A 24,085-nucleotide genomic window follows, 5' to 3' on the forward strand; every position below is an offset into this window, starting at 1 on the left:
TGGAAGGGCAGCAAGAGGCAGCACAGGAGGCTGGGATGGGACAATAACAAGAAAGTAGCAAAACTAGGAAAGAGCCATGTCTAAAAAGCCAAAGGGGAAAAATATTTTAAGAAGGAAGAAGGAAGAATAGCAGTATCAAACATTCCAGAAAGGCTAAGCACGATTCACTCATTCATTTATTTGACAACAGTAATGAAACACCTCTAAGTTTTGTGCTACAATTTAGGAATGAGGACACAGAAGTCTGATGAGTATTTTTAGTTATCATTGAGGCTGTTTCACAGAGGTTTTATATGAGTTACAATCATGATAGTCTGATTACAGCAGTTAAAGATGGAACCAGAGTTAAGGAGAGAGAGCCAAGCTGTGTAGCCTAACTTTCTGAGAGATCTAAGAGGAAATGGTGAAGAAGACGGGGGTCAATAATGGCCTAATCCCATGTGAACTCATTTTGACGCACTGACGTGAATCAAATGTTTATTAATAAAGCTGGATATAGTAGTGAGCACAGGAGATGATAGGTTTTTTTTTTTTTGCTTTTGAGGAAGGTTACAATCTAGATGTACTTTATTTTCTTGAGCTCCAAAATTACTCAGATGGTGACTGCAGCCATGAAACTAAAAGACACTTGCTCCTTGGAAGTAAAGCTATGACAAACCTAGATGGCATCTTAAAAAGCAGAGACATAACTTTGCTGACAAAGGTCCGTATGGTCAAATCTATGGTTTTTCCAGAAACCTTTTATGGATGTGAGAGTTGAACCATAGAGAAGGCTGTGCACCAAAGAATTGATTATTTTGAAGCGTGGTGTTGGAAAAGACTCTTGAGAGTCCCTTGGACTGCAAGGAGATCAAACCACTCAATCCTAAAGGAAATTGACCCTGAACATTCACTGGAAGGACTAATGCTGAAGCTGAAGCTCCAACATTTTGGCCACCTGATGTGAAGAGAGAGCTCATTAGAAAAGACCCTGATGCTGGGAAAGATTGAAGGCAGGAGGAGAAGGGGATGGCAGAGGACGAGATGGTTGGATGGCATCACCGACTCAATGGACATGAATTTGAGCAAGCTCTAGGAAATGGTGAAGGACAGGGAAACCTGGCGTGCTGCAGTCCATGGAGTCACAAAGAGTTGGACATGCCTGAGAGACTGAGCAGCAGTGAACAACAATCTAGATGAAAATTAATGTGTATGTTTGTGAGGGGATTGCAGGTGGAGAGCAAGATATAAAGATTGAATAAAAATTAAGTGAACATAATGAACATTAGTTATAATGTCAGATAACGATTATTAGTTGATTAAAAGAAGCTATAGACTAACAAACGTGAATTCAGGGGGAGGGAAGATTACCACAAGTGCCCAAATGTTTTGCCACCAAGAAAGAAATACATGTAAGTTGCAAAAGAAGACTGCTGCTGCTGCTGCTAAGTCGCTTCAGTTGTGTCTGACTCTGTGCAACCCCATAGATAGAAGTCCACCAGGCTCCTCCGTCCCTGGGATTCTCCAGGCAAGAACACTGGAGTGGGTTGCCATATCCTTCTCCAATGCACGCATGCATGCTAAGTTGCTTCAGTCGTGTCCAACTCTATGAGACCCCATGGACAGCAGCCCACAAGGCTCCTCTGTCCACAGATTTCTCCAGACAAGAATACTGGAGTGGGTTGCCATTTCCTTCTCCCAAAAGAAGACTAGGAGTAAGACTTTCATGAAGGGAAGACAAGAAGGTAAGTTTAACTCCAAAACTGTCTCTTCCCATAGAAAGTGGAGATGCTGCCATGTGCCTATATTCTACTCTAGAAAAGTGAAGTTGCTCAGTCATGTCCGACTCTTTGTGATCCCATGGACTGTAGTCTACCAGGCTCCTCTGTCCATGGGATTTTCCAGGCAAGAATACTGGAGTGGGCTGCCATTTCCTTCTCTAAGAGATCTTCCCGACCCAGGGATTAGAACCTGGGCCTCCCACATTGTAGGCTGACGCTTTACCATCTGAGCCACCAGGGAAGTCCACCAAAAGGGGCCCCCCAAAATAAATCTACTCTTCCTTACTCACTCAGCAGTCTCCTTTTGGCTCACAGATTGCTGGTACATATGCTTTGGTACTCCTGTGGTGTTGGCCTTATCATCACAAATGGTACCAAGATATCAAATATGCAGGAAACCTGTTCGCAGAAAGCAGGAGTCTTAAAAACCTTGCTGCTGCTGCTGCTAAGTCGCTTCAGTCGTGTCCAACTCTGTGCAACCCCATAGATGGCAGCCCACCAGGCTTCCCCGTCCCTGGGAGTCTCCAGGCAAGAACACTGGAGTGGGTTGCCATTTCCTTCTCCAATGCATGAAAGGGAAAAGTGAAAGTGAAGTCGCTCAGTCATGTCCGACTCTTAGTGACCCCATGGACTGCAGCCCACCAGGCTCCTCCGTCCATGGGATTTTCCAGGCAAAAGTACTGGAGTGGGGTGCCATTGCTTAGCCCTGTGCTAAATAAAACAGGCACAGAACAAACAAGAAAAGAGAAATACAGAGTGTCGTGCATAAGCTTTTGCAAGCAAGTTCAGTGCCCTGCAGAGGCCAGAGGGGAGCAGTTCTTGTATTGATGGAGTCAGAGCCTGAATTCTAAGGTCAGGATATAGATATTAGAACTGCACACTCATGGGCACATCAAACCTTAGCCATATTGGCCCTTTTGTTCTGAAGGTTCACAGGTGAAATTGACTTGATACATTTTCTTTGATGTTTATTAAACCATAATTTTGTAAAATTTGAAATGGAATGATGGCTAAACTGAGAAACCAATCAGAAGTTCAGCTCAAAGAACTTTAATAAAAAATACTGGAAAGATACTGGAAAAGAGGTAATACTTATTAGATCAATTTTCTTAACATGGCAGAATGTAAATATTTAGGTGCTGTTCATGTATACCTGTGGCGGATTCATTTTGATATTTGGCAAAACTAATACAATTATGTAAAGTTTAAAAATAAAATTAAATTAAAAAATAAAATAAAATAAAATAAAATTTCAAGTTAATATATTAGACAGTTGGGTCTGTAGATGTCAAATCCTCTCATTAACACCAAAAAGTTGTTACAGTCTGCATTAGTTAGCTATTGCTATGTAACAAATTATATGAAAATTTAATCACTTAAAACACAGTCTTTGTGGGTCAGGAATCTAGGCAAATATTCACCATATCCTAAGATCTCCCAAAGGCAGCAGTCAAGATTCCACTGGGGTAGGATGTACTTCCAAGCTTATTCATCGCCTGTTTCCAAGAAACAAAAGAAAGTAACTTCTTTCATTCCATTCACTTATTCAGAGCTAGAGCAAAGTTTCTTGATTGAGCAGGGTTCATAATGGGAGTGGCCAGCTCTTGTCTGACTAAAGAGGACAGATCGAACCCAAAATTGAGAGGGTAAGTTCAGAATCATAGGTTCAACATTAAATATCATGTCCAAAGTATGAGTTGGAACTGTAGATGAGAAAAGAATAAGAGGACAGGAGGATAGGAATACTGAGCCAGTGTAGAAGCAAAATATTAGACCAGATAAGGCAGACAGGTTGTATATTTCAGGGCTTCCCCAATGGCTCAGCAGGTAAGGAATCTTACTGCAATTCAGGAGATGTGGATTCGACCGATTTAGGCATGAACAAAGAAATAGTGCTTAGCACTGTTTTGCTCATAGGCAGGTTCCTGGTTTTAAAGACAAAGGGCTAGGCCAGAGGTTTTCTCTGTTATTAAAAGTCATAAAGTAGTATTGCTATATTTTTGTTTTATGTTCAAATAAATAGAAAACAGTCTAGAGGAAATGTTGAAATTTGTGAGGAACTACTACTCCAAATGAAATTAAAAGCCCTGAAAATATTATTTCTTAGCCAACATTAGATTATGTATTTTCTCCCAAAATGCACGGGTAATGTTTTGTATTGATTGATAATTTAATTCTCCTCCCTCTTCAAACAGTATTTGCATCTGGTGATTTTTTCTCTATGTCAGAGTCATCTAACTTAGAACAAACACTGGTGGGGGTGCCGATGGTTTCTTCTTCTGTTTGCTGTTTTTAACTTTTATTTTTACATTACCTTATTTTGATCTTAATAATAATTCCCAGGTAGCTCAGTGGTAAAGAAGCCACCTGCCAATGAAGGGGACTTAAGAGACATGGATTTGATCCTTCAACTCCTGAAGGAGGAAATGGCAACGTACTTCAGTATTCTTGCCAGGATAATCCCATGGACAGAGGAGCCTGGCAGGCTATAGTCCATGGGGTCACAAAGAGTTGGACACGACTGAGCAACTGAGCACACGTACACACAACAAATTAATATTTTTATTAACATGTTGCAAACAAACAACAGCTCATTTCTGAAAGAACAAATCTAGTCATATTTAATTCCAATTATTTTTTTTTTGCTTGCTTCCAATTATGTCTTCTACCAGATTACAGAAGTAATCAATTTCTTTCATCCACCTTTTCTTCACATGCCTGCAAATCAATTATTAATTTTTTTGATTTTATAAATTAACCCTTATTTTGAAGGCTTATTAATTTATTTGTACCTATTTCAATCTTAGATCATTTCATTATAACTGTTCTTAGCTTGCTTTTTTCTTTATTTAAACATATTCTTGCTGTATATTAAACCACAGTACAATTTAGTTTCTTCATTTATATTAGCCATTGACTGAACAACAACTAATAAGTCAACATGCAGTAATTTAAATCTCTATTAAAATTTGTCAATGCCAGCTCCAAACAGACAGTTTTCTTTATTCAGAAAGTGTTGACATTTTCTTCCCATACCATCTACTAAAGATAAATAGATCAGATAGTTTCAGATGAAATTAAATGTGGCATTTCTATATTTTTTGGTTACCATTCACTGTTTGAAAAATTCCATTAATTCTGAGGAGTTTTCTATTCCAAATCTTAAAGGTAATGATTTTCAGGATATCAAAGTATTTTTCAAAATATTTTCTCTAACAACCTATCATGGCATCTGAAATTCATACTTTTGTGATTCCTGTGGGTTGTTTAATGCTAGACAAAGATATATGTAGATGCCTGTAGATACAGATTGACATATATATGGAATATAAACAAAGACAAATATTGTGTCACTGATAAAATGTGCTTTAAATAGCTTAGTAAAGGCCCTGAGGTGATGATAATAAATTTAGAGATGTGTGTGTGTGCATGTGTGTGTGCATGTGCACATATTGGGTTGGAAGAGTGAAAAATCTAGAAAAAGCTGTACCTCAATGCATTTAGATTAAGAGTGAGCAACAATGTATGAGAAAGCCTGAGTAACAGATGGGGGATAATAATATCTGCCTTTTTTAATGCATGTAAAGTCCAGAATAAATTAATTTTACCCATTTAATAAGTCATGTCTAAGAATTAAAGGAGGCTTTAAAAATAAAATTGAGATAATTTTTCTTTTTTGGTTCCAATAATATTTTAAATGACAATCTGTACTTACAGATAAATCATACACGTGTTCATTGCTACATTTATGGAGGTTTAATATTTGCAACTGCTAAAAATAATTAATTAAATAGGTTCTCCGTAGGAAGAAATTCTACTAAATTTTGAAGTAACTCTAAAGAGAGCTTTCACTTTTTTTGAGAGGAAATATCTGTGAAGAAAATGGTCTATTAGCTAATTATTAAATACTATTAATTGTGTTAACCTGCAAGAAAAAGTAATTGTTCATTCAATGTGTAAAGTGTACCTGACTTCATATACATTCACAGTTGCCCAAATGCAGGGTCAAGAATAATGTTAAAATACCAGTATTGTACTTTTCTCTTACCTTATTTCTCTCTTTCTCTATTCCTATAACCTCCTGTGCTTTCCAAAGTATAGGTGGTAATACTGATTGTCTACTTATGAAATAGGCTTCTGTATTCATTGAAATAAACCCACTAGGCTTAAAATTAACCCAAAATAGAAGGAAAGGAAAAGATTTAGATAAAGCATTTGGGAAGTGATGAGTCCCTATAAATTCTACTGTATGGTCACTTACGCCACCTACATGGAAAACCAGTTCTTGGACTTCTCTGGTGGTCCAATGTTTAAGACTTTGCTGTCCAATGCAGGGGGTGTGGATTTGATCCCTTGTTGGGGGAGCTAAGATCCCACGTGCCTCTTAGCTACAAAAACCAAAGGTATAAAACAGAAACAGTATTGTAACAAAATAAATAAAGACTTTAAAAATGGTCTGCATCAAAAATCTTTTTTAAAAAGAGAAAACCTGTGCTAATTTGTAGAGGAAATTCTTGGTTTACAGAAGTAGAAGATGATCTTTTGAATTTTAAAATATTGATTAAATGAGATTTTAAAAGTTATTATTGTACAAACCATTTGGTCTGTTGGACTCCTCTGTGTACGATTATTGTTGAGTCATTAAGTCATGTCTGACTCTTTGCAACCCCTCTTTGCTGGACTGCAGCACGCCAGGCTGCCCCGTCCTTCATTCAGTTCAGTTCAGTTGCATAGTCGTGTCCAGTTCTTTGTGACCCATTGGACAGCAACACCCCAGGCTTCCCTGTCCATCACCAACTCCCAGAGCTTGCTCAAACTCAAGTCCATAGAGTCAGTGATGCCATCCAACCATCTCGTCCTCTGCCATCCCCTTCTCCTCCTGCCTTCAATATTTCCAAACATCAGGGTCTTTTCCAATGAGTCAGTTCTTCACAGCAGGTGGCCAAAGTATTGGAGTTTCAGCTTCAGCATCAGTCCTTCCAATGAATATTCAGGACTAATTTCCTTTAGGATGGACTGGTTGGGTCTCCTTGCTTTCCAAGGAACTCTCAGGAGTCTTCTCCAACACCACAGTTCAAAAGCATCAATTCTTTGGGGCTCACCTCTCTTTAGAGTCCAACTCTCACATCCATACATGACTACTGGAAAAACCATAGCTTTGACTAGATGGACTTTTGTTGGCAAAGTAATGTCTCTGGTTTTTAATATGCTGTCTAGGTTGGTCATAGCTTTTCTTCCAAAGAGCAAGTGTCTTAATTTCATGGCTGCAGTCACCATCTGCAGTGATTTTGTAGCCCCAAAAGTCTGTTACTGTTTCCACTGTTTCCCCATATAGTTCCCATGAAGTGATGGGACCAGATGCCATGATCTTAGTTTTCTGAATGTGGAGTTTTAAGCCAACTTTTTCACTCTTCTCTTTCACTTTCATCAAGAGGCTCTTTAGTTCTTCTTCACTCTCTGCCATAAGGGTGGTGTCATCTGCATATCTGAGGCTACTGGTATTTCTCCCAGCAATCTTGATTCCAACATGCTTCATCCAGCCCAGTGTTTCTCATGATGTACTCTGCATACAAGTTAAATAAGCAGGGTGACAATATGCAGCCTTGACATACTCCTTTCCCAATTTGGAACCAGTCCATTGTTCCATGTCTAGTTCTAACTGTTGCTTCTTAATCTGCATACAGTTTTCTCAGGAGGCAGGTCATGTGGTCTAGTATTCCCATCTCTTGAATAATTCTCCAGTTTGTTGTAATCCACACAGCCAAAGGCTTGGCGTAGTCAATAAAGCAGAAGTAGATGTTTTTCTGGAACTCTCTTGCTTTTTTGATGATCCAATGGATGTTGGCAATTTGATCTCTGGTTCCTCTGCCTTTTCTTTTCTTTTTTTTTTTTATTAATTTTTTTATTTTTTAAATTTTATTTTATTTTTAAACTTTACCTTTTCTGAAGCCAGCTTGAACATCTGGAAGTTCCCAGTTCACATACTGTTGAAGCCTGGCTTGGAGAATTTTGAGCATTACTTTGCTAGCATGTGAGATGAGTGCAATTGTGTGGTAGTTTGAGCATTCTTTGGCATTGCCTTTCTTTGGGATTGGAATGAAAACAGACCTTTTCCAGTCCCTACTTCTGAGTTTTCCAAATTTGCTGGCATAGTAAATGCAGCACTTTCACAGCATCATCTTTCAGGATTTGAAATAGCTCAACTGGAATTCCATCACCTCCACTAGCTTTGTTTTTAGTGATGATTCCTAAGGCCCACTTGTCTTCACATTCCAGGATATCTAAGTGAGTGATCACATCATCGTGGTTATCTGGGTCATGAAGATCTTTTTTGTATAGTTCTTCTGTGTATTATTGCCATGTCTTCTTAATATCTGCTGTTTTTGTTTCCTCAAATTCATGTCCATTGAGTCAGTGATGCCATCCAACCATCTCATACTAGGTTACAAAAAAAAAAACCCAACAAAACAAAACCCTTCTAAGACACTTGGATGTACTAGGTAAATGTTCCTTAGTGCTTCCTTTGGCTCATTTGGGGCAGAAATATGGACTCGGCAAGAGGGCAAGAAGTTGGGTAGGACAAAGGACTGAAATGTAACCATGTTGTGCCTTCTTATTCTTCTAGGATCTCATGATTCCTTCAGCTTCTACATTGATGAAGCCTCTCCAGTGGGGCCTGAGCAGCCAGAAACTGTCCAGAATTTTGTCTCTGTGTTTGGAACTGTGGCCAAAAAGCTGATGCGAAAATGGCTAGCCACTCAAACCATGAACTTTACTGGTCAGCTAGGAGCGGGAATCCGTTACTTTGATCTTCGAATTTCGACCAAGCCCAGAGACCCGGACAATGAACTCTACTTTGCTCACGGTTTGTTCAGTGCCAAAGTCAATGAAGGTCTTGAGGAGATCAATGCATTCCTCACAGATCACCATAAGGAGGTAGTATTCTTGGACTTCAACCACTTTTATGGGATGCAGAAATATCACCATGAAAAACTGGTCCAAATGCTGAAAGACATCTATGGAAATAAAATGTGCCCAGCGATCTTTGCACAGGAAGTGAGTCTGAAGTACCTGTGGGAGAAGGATTACCAAGTGCTGGTCTTCTACCACAGTCCAGTGGCTCTGGAAATGCCCTTTCTCTGGCCTGGGCAGATGATGCCAGCACCCTGGGCCAACACCACAGACCCGGAAAAATTGATCCAGTTTCTTCAGGCATCCATCACTGAGAGAAGGAAGAAGGGATCGTTTTTCATATCTCAGGTGGTGCTGACTCCCAAAGCAAGCACCGTGGTCAAAGGGGTGGCCAGTGGTCTCAGAGAAACTATCACAGAAAGGTAAGTGTCCTTAAGTTCTCAGGGGAAATGTTTAAGCAGTTTAATCCAACATCAAAGAGCTGTTAAGTGATGGAGCGGATTCACACCCATGTATGTTAATTTCCCAGGGCTGTCACCACAAAGTGCCACAAACTGGGTGGCTAAAAACAGAAGAAATTTACCACCCTTCAGTTCCAGAGGCTAAAAGTCTGAAATCAAGGTGTCAGCAGGCTGGCTCCTTCTGAGGGCTCTGTGGGAGAATCTTTCCCATGCCACTCCCCTAACTTCTGGTGATAGTGCATCCCTGTGGTCCTTAGCTTACAGATGCATCACTCCCATCTCTGCCTCCATCTTTACATGATATTCTTCCCCGTTTCTCTGTCATCTCTTCTTATAAGGACACTTGTCATATTGGAGTAGGGCCTGCCCTAGTGACTTCATCTTAACTTAATTGCATCTGTAAATGTCCTATTTTCAAATAAGTTTACACTTAACAGATGTTGGGAATTAGGACTTCAGTATGTCATTTTGTGGGCTTTCCTGGGAGCTCAGTAGTAAAGAACCCACCTACAGTGCAGGAGATGCAGGTTAGATCCCTGGGTTTGGAAGATCCCCTGGAGAAGGAAATGGCAACCCATTCCAGTATTCTTGCCTAGGAAATCCCATGGACAGAGGAGGCGGAAGCTGGTGGGCTACAGTCCATGGGGTGCAAAGAGTCAGACACAATTTAGCAATTTTGTAAGACACAGATCAACCCACAGGAACATGGATTTTTGTTTTTGCTTTTGCTGTACCACATGGCTTGCTGGGTTTTAGTTACCCAACCAGAGATTGAACCTGGACCCCTTGCAGTGGAAGTGTGGAAACCTAACCACTGGATCATCCAGGGAATTCCCACATTATGCATTTTGACTCCATATCTAGTTATCTTTTCATAGCACTCCTTTTCATATGTGCTTAGCATTATATAGATAACAAAGCTCTTTCTCTACTGTTTTCAGAGTATTTTCACATACCTGATTCCATTTGATCTGCATAATAATCCTGGACAGTAGATACTATATTACAGATAAAAATTAAACTTCAGAGATATGAAATGTTTTGCCTAAAGCCATCTGGACAATGAATAGTGAACCAAAGATTCAAACCCCATTTTTCCTAAGTTGTGTTCTATGTCTTTACACTTTATCCAAAGCAACAATCAATCTGCAGAGAAAAGGCATTCCACTGGTCAAGCCCAGACACACCTGTAGGGCAGTGGTCATCTGTGAGCCACAATTAGCAATCACTAAAGGCGTCTGTAACTCATTCCCCAATATAACATCTATCATTGTCCATATTGCTTATTCTTTTGAGTTAAACTATTAAACAAGGCAAACATTGAAAAGCAAATGCAGTTCCTATCACAGCTTTTAACTTTAATTGGTATTTTGAATTATGGTAAGGAGACAGAGAATGAATGTTTTGCTCAAGGTCTTGTAGGGAAAGACAAGAAAATTAAAAGACTGGGAAGTGGAAATGCTATGGATGGCCTTTAGAGGTGAAAATGCTAGATGGTGGGAAATGGCAGGTGAAATTAATTAGTAATGGGGCAGAAACAGATTTGTATGAAGACTTTTAGGCAGGCTACAGGGAATGTCATCCTATGAGCCATGGGGAGCTAGGAAATGATATTTAACAGTGGAGTGACTCGACCAGGTCTGCATTTGCAGTGGATAATAGGTGAAGCATGGGGGATAAGTGGAATGGAAAGACTAAGCAGTTAAGAAGTGCATGGAACTGTTTTAGCAATCATATGGAAGCTCAAGTGAGGAAGTAAGAAAATGGAGAAAGGGACAGTATGCCACAGCAAAAGTTAGAATGACTATTTAGCTATGTGGTGTGAATGAGAGAAAAGGGAAGTAGAATGAGTGATGGATGCATTCACAGAGGCAAAAAACAAAGATAACAGGGACTTGGTAAAAACATGAGAAAGATCCAATCAGGATTATGTTAAATTTGTTTGCTCAGTCCCTCAGTTGTGTCCAACTCTTAGGGGTCCCATGGATTGTAGCCCATCCATGGGCTGCTTGTCCATGGAATTTTTCAGGTAAAAATACTGGAATGGGTTGCCATTTCTTCTTCCAGAGAATCTTCCCAACTTAGGGAATGAACCCACATCTCTTGTGTCTCCTGCATTGGCAGGCTGATTTTTTACCACTGCGCCACCTAGGAAGCCCCATGCTAAATTTGAAGTACTAGAAAGACATCCAAGTAGAGGTGGCCAGTTGATCATTAGGAATATAGGTTAACATTTTTGGGAAATATTATATTTTTTTGGCAATGACAGGCACAGGACCTTGGAGAGGAAAAATTCCTCCATACATAATTATAACTTCCTTCTGTTATTCAGATATTTGCTAGGATCTCCTTGCTCCTTCGATACAAATAAGATTCCCAACCCCTGTACACTGTATGTACAGTGTAATGTATGTACAGTGTATGTATGTAATGTATGTACTGTATGTACAGTGTAATGTAAAGCCTTCTCTAAAATTTCTGCTGATGTCCAGATTTCTTCCATTCATACAGAATGAGCCTTGCTCTACTGGATTTGTGTCATTTTATGAATTGATTGTCCAAGGTGGCCTGTCCATGTTCCACCCTCTATAACCTGAGACTTGAAACTTGCTTCTTGCTTAATTTCTATATAATGGTTTATTCAGACTTTACTAAGGATCTGAGCAGACAAGGGAGGTTTTATAATCATAATGTAGATGATTTAAAGTTGAACTTCAGATTCATCTGGAATTACGAATCTCCTGGCCTGGAATCTTTTGATGACATCTGTACCACTTTTCTGGAGAAGGCAATGGCACCCCACTCCAGTACTCTTGCCTAGAAAATCCCATGGACCGAGGAGCCTGGTAGGCTGCAGTCCACTGGGTCGCTAAGAGTCGGACATGACTGAGCAACTTCACTTTCACTTTTCACTTTCATGCATTGGAGAAGGAAATGGCAACCCACTCCAGTGTTCTTGCCTGGAGAATCCCAGGGACAGCGGAGCCTGGTGGGCTGCCGTCTATGGGGTTGCACAGAGTCGGACACGACTGAAGCGACTTAGCAGTACCACTTTTCACCCTAGACTCAAGTCCTCTGACAGAATCTTCTCCTTATCCTTTTCACACCTGTTTTTTCCCCTTGCCCCCAGATCGCCGTGGAGACACTACACTTGCCTCTAGATTACTACATCAAACTATCCACCTCTCTCCCTGGCCCGAAGCCTACATTCAGTTAGTCATCAATGTGTTCATCAGAACAAGAAGACCATTTCTTTAATAGAACCACCTTCTATAAAAATTGATTGTTCTCATAAACAACAACTTACCACTTATCTTACCTATTTAAAAATGAGGGCATTATGTACACAGAAGAATGTGTTATTTTCAAACTTACCCCATAGAGCCCCAAGATTTTAAGAAATCCCCACTAGATCTGGGGAAGGGGCAGGAGAGGGTGACTGACTCTAATTTTCTTCATTCTTGCTGCAACTTTAATTAAGAAAAAAGAATCTTTACTTCCAACATTTGCGTATTGGGCCTGAAAGGAATCTTCCCTTCCAGCTTTACCTTTTGCTGTTTTAGTCTATGCTTAGGAAAACACTTTTCCATACAATTTGCCTACTTTGCTTTTGGCCAGGAACCACACCCCGATTTCATGCTTGTGTAAGGAATAGTCTTTGGGAAGCCGAGAAGGAAAATCTACTCAAGGAACAAATGACTTTCATTTTTCTCTCTTATGGACTTTCATGCAGTGTAGGATTTTACAAGTTATAAATTGAACAGCTCTCTGGTTACATATGCTCTAGTACAACATTAACAAAATAGGATTTATATAGATTAAAAAAGTTAGGAGAGTATTGAAAATATTAATGTATATCTACACAACTCTCCCCAAAGAATCACAATGCACATTAGCATATAAAAGGCACTAGCCAGTATTTTAGTGAATAATCCTATTTAAATTTAACTAATACAATTTTTTCCAAGCACTTAATTTTTTTCCAGATAACACTTATTAACACCCCATGGAATTAATTTGGACAGAATGTCCTCAGCCATCTGCTCTGATTCAGAACTTCTCATTGGCCTCTGGCTTATATGTCTGATAGTAGAGCTGTTTCAGTAAAAAGGGAGCTTCCCTGGGTAGTGCTAGTGGTAAAGAATCCACCTGCAGGTAGATGTAAGAGATGTGGGTTCCATCCCTGGGTTAGAAAGATCCCCTGGAGGAGGGCATGGCAACCCACCCCAGTACTCTTGCCTGGAGAATCCCATGAACAGAGGAGCCTGGAGGGCTACAGTCCGTAGGATTGCAAAGAGTCAGACGTGACTGAAGCAACTTAGCATACAACATGCACATCAGTAAAAAGGGAGCTTCCCTGTTGGCTCAGTGATCCCTGGGTCGGGAAGATCCCCTGGAGAAGGAAATGACAACCCACTCCAGTATTCTTGCCTGGGAAATCCCACAGACAGTAGCCTGGTGGGCTACAGTCCACAACGTCGCAAGAGTCAGCATGACTTAGCGTTTAAACAGCAACAACAGCAAATCAGTGAAAAGAGGGAGTGGAAAAAGAGTTTAAAGAGTAGAAATGAAGACCCTATAGGTAGAGTCAACCTTTTGTCTCTAGAATTATGCATATGACTTGCAAATGATTTGTGAATATGTCTGAACCTTGACCATAATACTTGTGCTATAAGCATTCTCAGTGGAGTTTGTCTCAGTCCTCAAAGACCTTCTTTTAAACCAATTGCAAAGCCTGTGTTTGCCTATGGTGTTAATGTGATATCCAGAGGTTTAGTTTGGTTTGGACATATTTCAGCTTTCTCGGTATGCCTAGGATAGAGCTTTCCTGGTGGCTCAGACAGTAAAGAATCTGCCTGCAATGCAGGAGACCTGGGTTTGATCCCTGGTTGGAAAGATTCCCTGGAGAAGGGAATGGCTACCCACTCCAGTATTCTTGCCTGGAGAATTCCATGGACAGAGGAGCCTGGTGGGCTACAGTCTATGGGTTCACAAACAGTCTGACATGACTGAGTAACGGACACTTTCACTTTCTATAGGGAAATATCACTGTCAGTCTTCAGATGACGCCTTGCAAAGGTGACTTACTCCTGAAACAGTGAAAGAATACTTGACTCTCCAAAATCATGTTTCCTTTCTCTTCTCACGAAGTGATGAAGCCCACAAAAAAGACTTTTTCTGCACTTTTCTTTTGCTATTGTGCCAAAGCTGCTCATTCAGAAAGTCTTTTGCCACTAAAGAGGAAGTCTCTAGGCAATGCTAAGACTTCTCTGGACCTTGGTGTATTTTCATTTGTAAAATTTGGAGTTTGAATTCAGTTATCTCCAAGATCTTTCTGAGTTCTAAGATCCTACATTTCTGCACCTGACAGGTTTCTCTATAATTTTTCATTATGTCTAATATTTGGGTTAACAAAACTCTGAGCACATGAATTTAGAAAACAGTGTTTTAAGATGTGGGTGGCTTTCAGGGAAACTAAATCCATCTTGGATTTAGGTACCGTAACGTTCAATCTGGCCACCGGTTCCAAATACTTCAGATGCGTTCTCTACATTTTAGTAATGCCAACAGACACAGATTTTAATTTCTTAAAGACCTATTTTTAATTTATTTTTCAAACACCAGCTTTTGCACCTCACCCCCACGGAATTCACACCTTCTTAAAAAGAAGGTGCATAACTTGAGTCAAGTCCTTCTCTAATTTGTGGAAGTTTATTAAATCATAGGTTTTTTAGTTTAAAAAACTCATTAGACTACCTGTCAGAATACTTAAGGAGCAGTGCATTTTTGTAAGTAAATTGATGCTGGATTAATTTAGACTGTTTATACAAGTCAACAATTTAGATGATGATGATGAAGATAACAGTAATAGTAATGATGATTTATTAAGTACTCTCTGTGGTGCCTCAGTGGTAATGAGTCTGCCTGCCAATGCAGGAGACGCAGGTTTGATCCCTAGGTCAGGAAGATGCGCTGGAAAGAAGGAAGGAAATGGCAACCTGAGCCAGTATTCTTGCCTGGGAAATCCCATGGACAGAGGAGCCTAGCGGACTACAGTCCATGGGGTCACAAGAGTCAGACACAACTCAGTGACTAAACACACACACACAGACACACACACCTGTTTAATACTAATTGTCCTGCCCATTTATTCTCATGATCACAGTCATTGCCTTGAAGGTAAGGCAGAAGGATGTGGATAGGTTTTAATAAGCTCCACTTTCATCCAGCTGAGGAAAGGAAGGCAACTACATTTGTTGAGCCCTCTTTCTGTGCCAGGCACTGTGCTAAGTATTTTACATGACTTGTATCCATTTAATCTTCCCTGTAGCCTTACAAAGTAGGCATCACATCCATAAGAGATGGAAAACGCAGCCTGAGAAATGTCTAGCACTTTGCTCAAAGTCCCATATTAGTTTAGCAAAGACAGGATTATTTTTGGATCTGACTCCAAGTTGAATGTTTACTTCTATAAATTAGGTGAGATTCACATTTCTTAGCAGTGAGTGCATATAGTACATCATTTGTCATCTTGGAGGGCAGAGGCAGATCTGAGGTGTTGGGAAGGTAAAGTGTACTGGAAGTGGAGTGGGCAAGGCTATGAAAGAGCAGATATTAAGTGTAGGCTTTGCCTCAAGATCTCATGCTGCCAGGGGTCCCCCAGGGATGCACTGCTGTTGAATAATAAAAAGGAAGGGAACTTTGAGGTGACCTGGCTCTGTCCTCCTTGCTTTGTGCCTATTGCTCCTTTGACTGTTTTCCATTTAGTAAGGAAACTGAGGCTAGAGGAATACTAAAATGTAGCACAAGGTCACAGAGCTGTTGGCAAAAATGGAATCATAATCCAGGTCTCCCAGCTTGCAGACAGAATTCCGCCCTCCACACCTCAGGGAGGAATGCGGACAGAAAATGGACAGGAAGACCAGGATGGGGCAGTAGCCATCAAGCTGCAGGAGACAACATGGAAGAGAGGACCAGCTCTCAGCCTGCACTGTTCCCAACATACCGCGGTGCTCGGGGGCCTTGAATGGATGGGTCAGAGGCTGGGCCTGGGGTGCTGACTTTCACAGGGCCCTCTTTCTTTCTGCTGCACAAGCACAATGGACTTTTTTTCCATTCAGTGGAGACACCCCAGCTCACAACACCTCCCCAGAGAACGCTCCTGCTGCTTGATTTACTCTGTCAGTGCCTGGACTCAGCAGGTATGGGCTGGTCTCTGAGAAGTTGTTCCCTTGTAGCACCACTCAACATAGCAGTTCAGGCGAGCAGAGAAACACCTCACTGAGGGAATGGGAATCAGAATGTTCAAAAGCTGCTACAGGTGACATCAATCTTCATGAAGAACAGCTTTCTGGCTCCACCTCCAGACCACGTGGCCAAGTATGTCAGAACATTAGTTGTTGTTCAACCACTTAGCCATGTATGACTCTTTGTGACCCCATGGACTGCAGCACGCTAGGCCTCCCTGTCCATCACCAACTCCCGGAGTTTGCTCAAACTCATGTCCATTGAGTCAGTGATGCCATCCAACCATCTCATCCTCTGTTGTTCCCTTCTCCTCCTGCCTTCAATCTTTCCCAGCATCAGTCTTTCCTAAAAAGTCAGCTCTTCGCATCTGGTGGCCCAAGTATTGGAGCTTCAGCTTCACCATTAGTCCTTCCAATGAATATTCAGGGTTGATTTCCTTTAGAATTTACTGGTTTGATCTCCTTGCAGTCCAAGAGACTCTCAAGAGTCTTCTTTAGCACCACAGTTCAAAAGCATCAATTCTTCGATGCTGAGAGCATTGGTAGAGCAGATCTATTATCAGTCTATTCTGTAAAAGGGAAAGCTGCCTTCTCAGGCTACATATACCTAAGGAGAAAGAATATCAAGGACATTATGTAAAATTGGCACTAGAATAATCATTGTTTACAAGATGCTGGTATCATGTTTCACTTTTCAACATATATTTATTAGAAGCTTCATTTATTCAACAGATGATATTCCCAATTTGCAGTTTAGAAAACTAAAGGTCAAAAAGGCTAAATAATTTGTTCAGATGATGGTGTGAGCTAGTGCTGAGATCAAATCAGAATCCGGTCTTTTGAAAAAACTTTAATTCGCAAAGATAGACTTGTGTTCATAGCAGCACTATTTATAATAACCAAGACAAGGAAGCAGTCCAAGTGCCTGTCAAAAGATAATTGGTTTAAGGTAAGGGATGTGTGTGTGTGTGTGTGCACATGTGTGCACATGCACACATGTGTGCTCGCAAGCTCACTTGAGTGAATGTGCTCAGTCATATCAGACTGTTTGCGACCCCATGGACTGTAGCTTGCCAGGCTCCTCTGTCCATGGGATTTTCCAGGCAAAAATAATGGAGTGGGTTGCCATTTCCTCCTCCAAGAGATCTTCCAACCCAGCAATCAAACTGTGTCTCCTGCATTACAGACAAGTTCTTTACTGCTGAGCCACTGGGGAAGCCATATATATGCACAATGGGATATTGCTGCTGCTGCTAAGTCACTTCAGTCGTGTCCAACTCTGTGCGACCCCATAGACGGCAGCCCACCAGGCTCAGCCATCCCTGGGATTCTCCAGGCAAGAACACTGGAGTGGGTTGCCATTTCCTTCTCCAATGCATGAAAGTGAAAAGTGAAAGTGAAGTCGCTCAGTCGTGTCTGACTCTTAGCGACCCCATGGATTGCAGCCTACCAGGCTCCTCCGTCTATGGGATTTTCCAAGCAAGAGTACTGGAGTGGGGTGCCATTGCCTTCTCCACAATGGAATATTACTCAGTCATAAAAAGAATGAAATGTTGCAATTTACATCAACATGGGTGGACCTAGAGATTATCTTACTAACTGAAGAAAGCCCCACAGAGAAAGACAAATGTATGATATCACTTATATGTGGAATATAAAAAATAATACAAATGAGCCTATATGCAAAACAGAAATAGATTCACAGACATGGAAAACAAATTTATGGTTACCAAAGAGAATATAGGGAAAAGAGAGGGAAGGATAAATTGGAAGTATGGGGATTAATAGGTATTAAGCTACTATATATAGATGGGGAAACAGTGGAAACAGTGTCAGACTTTATTTTTCTGGGCTCCAAAATCACTGCGGATGGTGATTGCAGCCATGAAATTAAAAGACGCTTACTCCTTGGAAGGAAAGTTATGACCAACCTAGATAGCATATTCAAAAGCAGAGACATTACTTTGCCAACAAAGGTCCGTCTAGTCAAGACTATGGTTTTTCCAGTGGTCATGTATAGATGTGAGAGTTGGACTGTGAAGAAAGCTGAGTGCCGAAGAATTGATGCTTTTAAACTGTGGTGTTGGAGAAGACTCTTGAGAGTCCCTTGGACTGCAAGGAGATCCAACCAGTCCATTCTAAAGGAGATCAGTCCTGGGTGTTCTTTGGAAGGACTGATGCTTAAGCTGAAACTCCAGTACTTTGGCCACCTGATGCAAAGAGTTGACTCATTGGAAAAGACTCTGATGCTGGGAGGGATTGGGGGCAGGAGGAGAAGGGGAAGACAGAGGATGAGATGGTTGGATGGCATCACCAACTTGATGGACATGAATTTGAGTGAACTCCGGGAGTTGGTGATGGACAGGGAGGCCTGGCGTGCTGCAATTCATGGGGTCGCAAAGAGTCGGACGCGACTGAGCGACTGAACTGAACTGAACTATGTATAAAACAGATAGTGAAGTGGAATCATTCAGTTGTGTCCGACTCTTTGCAATCCCATGGACTGTAGCCTGCCAGGCTCCTCCATTCATGAGATTTCCTAGGCAAGGACATTGCAGTGAGTTGCCATTTCCTTTTCCAGGGGATCTTCCCAACCCAGGGATCAAACCTGGGTCTTCTACATTGCAGGCAGATTCTTTACCATCTGAGCCATCAGGAAAGCCCAAAGCAACACGTATTTACTGTGAAGCACAGGAAACTGTATTCAATATATTATAATAACCTATAATGGAAAATAATCTGGAAAAATATATATACATAATGGAATCACTTTGCTGTATACCTGAAACTAACACAATATTGTAAATCAATTATACTCCAGTTTAAAAAAAGAATCTAGGTCTTTTGAACCACTAGAAGAAGGAATCTGGCTTGTAAATCAGAAGGAAGCTCCAGAAAGCAAATTTTCTTCTAGCCCAGGGCTTAGCAAACTGAGCAGTGCTATGCCACCCTCTGAGGTTATGATTCATGAGTCTGATGCTCAAAGAGTTTCATTTCTAACACATGAGGCTCACTTTGAGTAACACTGCTCTTGTTTGCGGACAATGTGTGCCTCAACTGTCCCTACCCACAGATGCACTTGGTTTTAAGCAATCTAAAAGAGAGTCAACTCCAAGATTTATCTATCAGTCCCTCCCCACCCCAGGTTCAGGTATTTCTTCCTTAACTCTAAGCTATGACTCCTCTAAGTTCAAATTTTCTTGTCCTATCACTAGGGTAGAGCTGCCCATCATCAATTTCCAAATAATTGTTGTAGTTGTTGTTCAGTCGCTAATTCATATCAGACTCCTTGCAACCCCATGGACTGCAGCACATCAGGCTCCTCTGTCTTCCACCATCTCCTAGAGTTTGCTCAGATTCATGTACATTTAGTCAGTGGTGCTATCTAACCATCTCATCTTCTGTCACTCCCTTCTCCTTTTGCCTTCAATCTTTCCCAGCATCAGAGTCTTTTCCAAAGTCAGCACTTTGCATCAGGTGGCCAAAGTATTGGAATTTCAGCTTCAGCATCAGTCCTTCCAATGAATATTAAGGGTTGATTTCCTTTAGGGTTGACTGGTTCAATATCCCTACAGTCCAGTGAACTCTCAAGAGTCTTTTCCAGACCCACAATTTGAAAGCATCCGTTCTTCAGCACTCAGCCTCCATCATGATCCAAATAATGGTCCTCTGCTATCCTCTCCCTTGTATCTTCTCTCCCATGTCATGGATGATTGTGCTTCAAAAACACAGGCAAAGTCTCCTAGGAGGGATTCTTTGTTCCCCTGGGATCTAAAGCACACCTCATGGAAGAAGCCTTAGTAACTTCCAGACTCAGTGTCTTTCACCAAAACCAATTAACATTTCAGCACCAATTAACACCAGGGCTCTTTGCAACCCAATGGCCTCCCCAGCCCTGATTTCAAACAGTAAAAAAAAAAAAAAAAAAGATTCTGTAACAGCTTCCAGCCACGAGGCTCTGTGACAGAAGAGTGATTTTAGCCCAGGTCATGCTGGGGTATGGAAGGAGGGAGGGCTGTCTGTAACTCTTTCTTAACAACTTTGACCTAAGAGTTTTTGAAGCAGGAGTGCACATAAAAGCTTTTGCTCTCCTTCATTCTGCTGATGTTGTAAGATTAAAGTATAGGCCAATGTAGATAGGCACCTTTCATTATCTGTGGCAGGAGAGCCAAAGACTAGAGAGAATTGCCAAGCTACTGAGAAGTCGGATACCCATTCAGTGCCTGCTGAGTGTGTGTGTGTGTGTGTGTGTGTGTGAGAGAGAGAGAGAGAGACAAAGAGAGAAAAAACATACTTTTCTAAAAAACACAGCTTAGGATAGAGGTCTACTTACTCTAGGACTTCACTGGTGGCTCAGACGGTAAAGTGTCTGCCTGCAATGTGGGGGACCCAGGTTCTATCCCTGGGTTGGGAAGATCACCTGGAGAAGGAAATGGCAACCCACTCCAGTACTCTTGCCTGGAAAATTCCATGGACTGAGGAGCCTGGTAGGCTACAGTCCATGGGGTTGCAAAGAGTCGGACACGACTGTATGACTTCACTTTTCACTCTAATAAATCTCTCTGGAGCTCTGTTTTCTTAGATGGAGTTGCTGGAGCTTAATATCTAAAGAAAAACTAACCTAGTGTATAGCTGGCACTCACAAAGAGGTAAGAGCAGGGGTGGGTGATGGGGGTAGAAGGAATAAAGAGGAAATGTCCAGGCAGCAGGGATGTCAGCCAGGTCAAGGCACAATAGGGTGGACATTTAGCGGGCAACTAAGGGGAGGGGAGGCTTGTTTGGGACTTGAAAAGAACTGTGATATGAACCATCAAGCAGTTGAGCAAGTAAGAGGTTTCTGATTCAAGAATTAAGATGGACCATATCTGTACCACATTCTGAGACTGTGAGGAGGCAGCCTTAGGCAAGACACACACCGTGGAAACCATGAACATCCCAGTAAAAGAGGGTAGGAAGGACTTGTTGGTGACTTGAGGGAAGGTTTAAAGGAAGCAAAAGTCCTTGCTAGGTTGGAAGCTGTCAGAACAAGTGTATAATTGGCTATCTCAATATGTCTTGAGAAGACACACGAGAAGACTCTACACATGGACATCACCAGATGGCCAACACCAAAATCAGATTGATTATATTCTTTGCAGCCAAAGATGGAGAAGCTCTATACAGTCAACAAGAACAAGACCAGGAGCTGACTGTGGCTCAGATCATGAACCCCTTATTGCCAAATTCAGACTGAAATTGAAGAAAGTAGGGAAAACCACTAGACCATTCAGGTATGACCTAAATCAAATCCCTTATGATTATACAGTGGAAGTGAGAAATAGATTTAAGGGCCTAGACCTGATAGATAGAGTGCCTGATGAACTATGGACTGAGGTTCGTGACATTGTACAGGAGATAGGGATCAAGACCATCCCCAGGGAAAAGAAATGCAAAAAAGCAAAAGGGCTGTCTGGGGAGGCCTTACAAATAGCTGTGAAAAAAAGAGAAGCAAAAAGCAAAGGAGAAAAGGAAAGATATAGGCATCTGAATGCAGAGTTCCAAAGAATAGCAAGAAGAGATAAGAAAGCCTTCCTCAGCGATCAGTGCAAAGAAATAGAGGAAAACAATAGAATGGGAAAGACTAGAGATCTCTTCAAGGAAATTAGAGATACCAAGGGAACATTTCATGCAAAGATGGGCTTGATAAAGGACAGAAATGGTATGGACCTAACAGAAGCAGAAGATATTAAGAAGAGGTGGCAAGAACACACAGAACTATACAAAAAAGATCTTCATGACCCAGATAATCACGATGATGTGATCACTCACCTAGAGCCAGACATCCTGGAATGTGAAGTCAAGTGGGCCTTGGAAAGCATCACTAAAAACAAAGCTAGTGGAGGTGATGGAATTCCAGTTGAACTATTTCAAATCCTGAAAGATAATGTTGTGAAAGTGCTGCACTCAATATGCCAGTAAATTTGGAAAACTCAGCAGTGGTCACAGGACTGGAAAATGTCAGTTTTCATTCCAATCCCAAAGAAAGGCAATGCCAAAGAATGCTCAAACTACTGCACAATTGCACTCATCTCACACACTAGTAAAGTAATGCTCAAAAGTCTCCAAGCTTTTGCTCCAGGCTTCAGCAATACGTGAACTGTGAACTTCCAGTTGTTCAAGCTGGTTTTAAAAAAGGCAGAGGAACCAGAGACCAAATTGCCGACATCTGCTGGATCATGGAAAAAGCAAGAGAGTTCCAGAAAAACATCTATTTCTGCTTTATTGACTATGCCAAAGCCTTTGACTGTGTGGATCACGATAAACTGTGGAAAATTCTGAAAGAGATGGGAATACCAGACCACCTGACCTGCCTCCTGAGAAATTTGTATGCAGGTCAGGAAGCAACAGTTAGAACTGGACATGGAACAACAGACTGGTTCCAAATAGGAAAAGGAATACGTTAAGGCTGTATATTGTCACCCTGCTTATTTAACTTCTATGCAGAGTACATCATGAGAAATGCTGGACTGGAAGAAGCACAAGCTGGAATCAAGATTGCCAGGAGAAATATCAATAACCTCAGATATGCAGATGACACCACCCTTATGGCAGAAAGTGAAGAGGAACTAAAAAGCCTCTTGATGAAGGTGAAAGAGGAGAGTGAAAAAGTTGGCTTAAAACTCAACATTCAGAAAATGAAGACCATGGCATCTGGTCCCATCACTTCATGGGAAATAGTGGAAACAGTGTCCGACTTTATTTTTTTGGGCTCCAAAATCACTGCAGATGGTGACTGCAGCCATGAAATTAAAAGATGCTTACTCCTTGGAAGGAAAGTTATGACCAACCTAGATAGCATATTGAAAAGCAGAGACATTACTTTGCCAACAAAGGTCCATCTAGTCAAGGCTATGGTTTTTCCTGTGGTCATGTATGGATGTGAGAGTTGGACTGTGAAGAAAGCTGAGCACCAAAGAATTGATGCTTTTTAACTGTGGTGTTGGAGAAGACTCTTGAGAGTCCCCTGGACTGCAAGGAGATCCAACCAGTCCATTCTGAAGATCAGCCCTAGGATTTCTTTGGAAGGAATGATGCTAAAGCTGAAACTCCAGTACTTTGGCCACCTCATGAGAAGAGTTGACTGATTGGAAAAAAACTCTGATGCTGGGAGGGATTGGGGGCAGGAGGAGAAGGGGACGACAGAGGATGAGATGGCTGGATGGCATCACTGACTCGATGGACGTGAGTCTGAGTGAACTCCAGGAGTTGGTGATGGACAGGGAGGCCTGGAGTGCTGCGATTCATGGGGTTGCAAAGAGTCAGACAGGACTGAGCGACTGAACTGAACTGAACTGATATGTCTTATCTATAGGATAGAGTGAGGGTAACTGGTAAAGAAGTCATAGTAGTTTGTTTTAGTCTAGAGAGGTCAATGTTTCATATTTTGTGAATGATGTTTCTGTGTTGAGACAAAATTACAAAATTACAAAATCTCACTTTCTCATAATCTTGAGTAATCTTGTCTGGGATGGGTATTCTGGGAGAGTATGTCCAACAGAAAGAGAACATGACCTTGTTGTGAAATTCAGGTCAGCTTCCAGATGTCAGGACTTGCTTTTAAATTTCTTTTCATTTACCCCTTTGTGTGCACTTATTTCCATTTGGTTTGAAAACCTCTGATGTGAATTAGGCTTTATATGTGCTTTATTTATTGTTCTTTTTTTTC

General features: G+C 41.3%; 1 protein-coding gene across 1 annotated transcript in view; it reads left to right on the forward strand.

The window, feature by feature from the left end:
* PLCXD3 (phosphatidylinositol specific phospholipase C X domain containing 3) overlaps positions 1–24,085 on the forward strand; it is a 206,804-nt gene that overhangs the window by 116,394 nt on the left and 66,325 nt on the right. The window contains exon 2 of the mRNA XM_055554670.1: positions 8,386–9,094. Within this exon, the coding sequence (XP_055410645.1) occupies positions 8,386–9,094 (709 nt within the window). The remainder of the gene's footprint in view (positions 1–8,385; positions 9,095–24,085) is intronic.

This window comes from Bubalus kerabau, chromosome 18 (genome assembly GCF_029407905.1).
Source record: "Bubalus kerabau isolate K-KA32 ecotype Philippines breed swamp buffalo chromosome 18, PCC_UOA_SB_1v2, whole genome shotgun sequence".
NCBI lineage: Eukaryota > Metazoa > Chordata > Mammalia > Artiodactyla > Bovidae > Bubalus > Bubalus kerabau.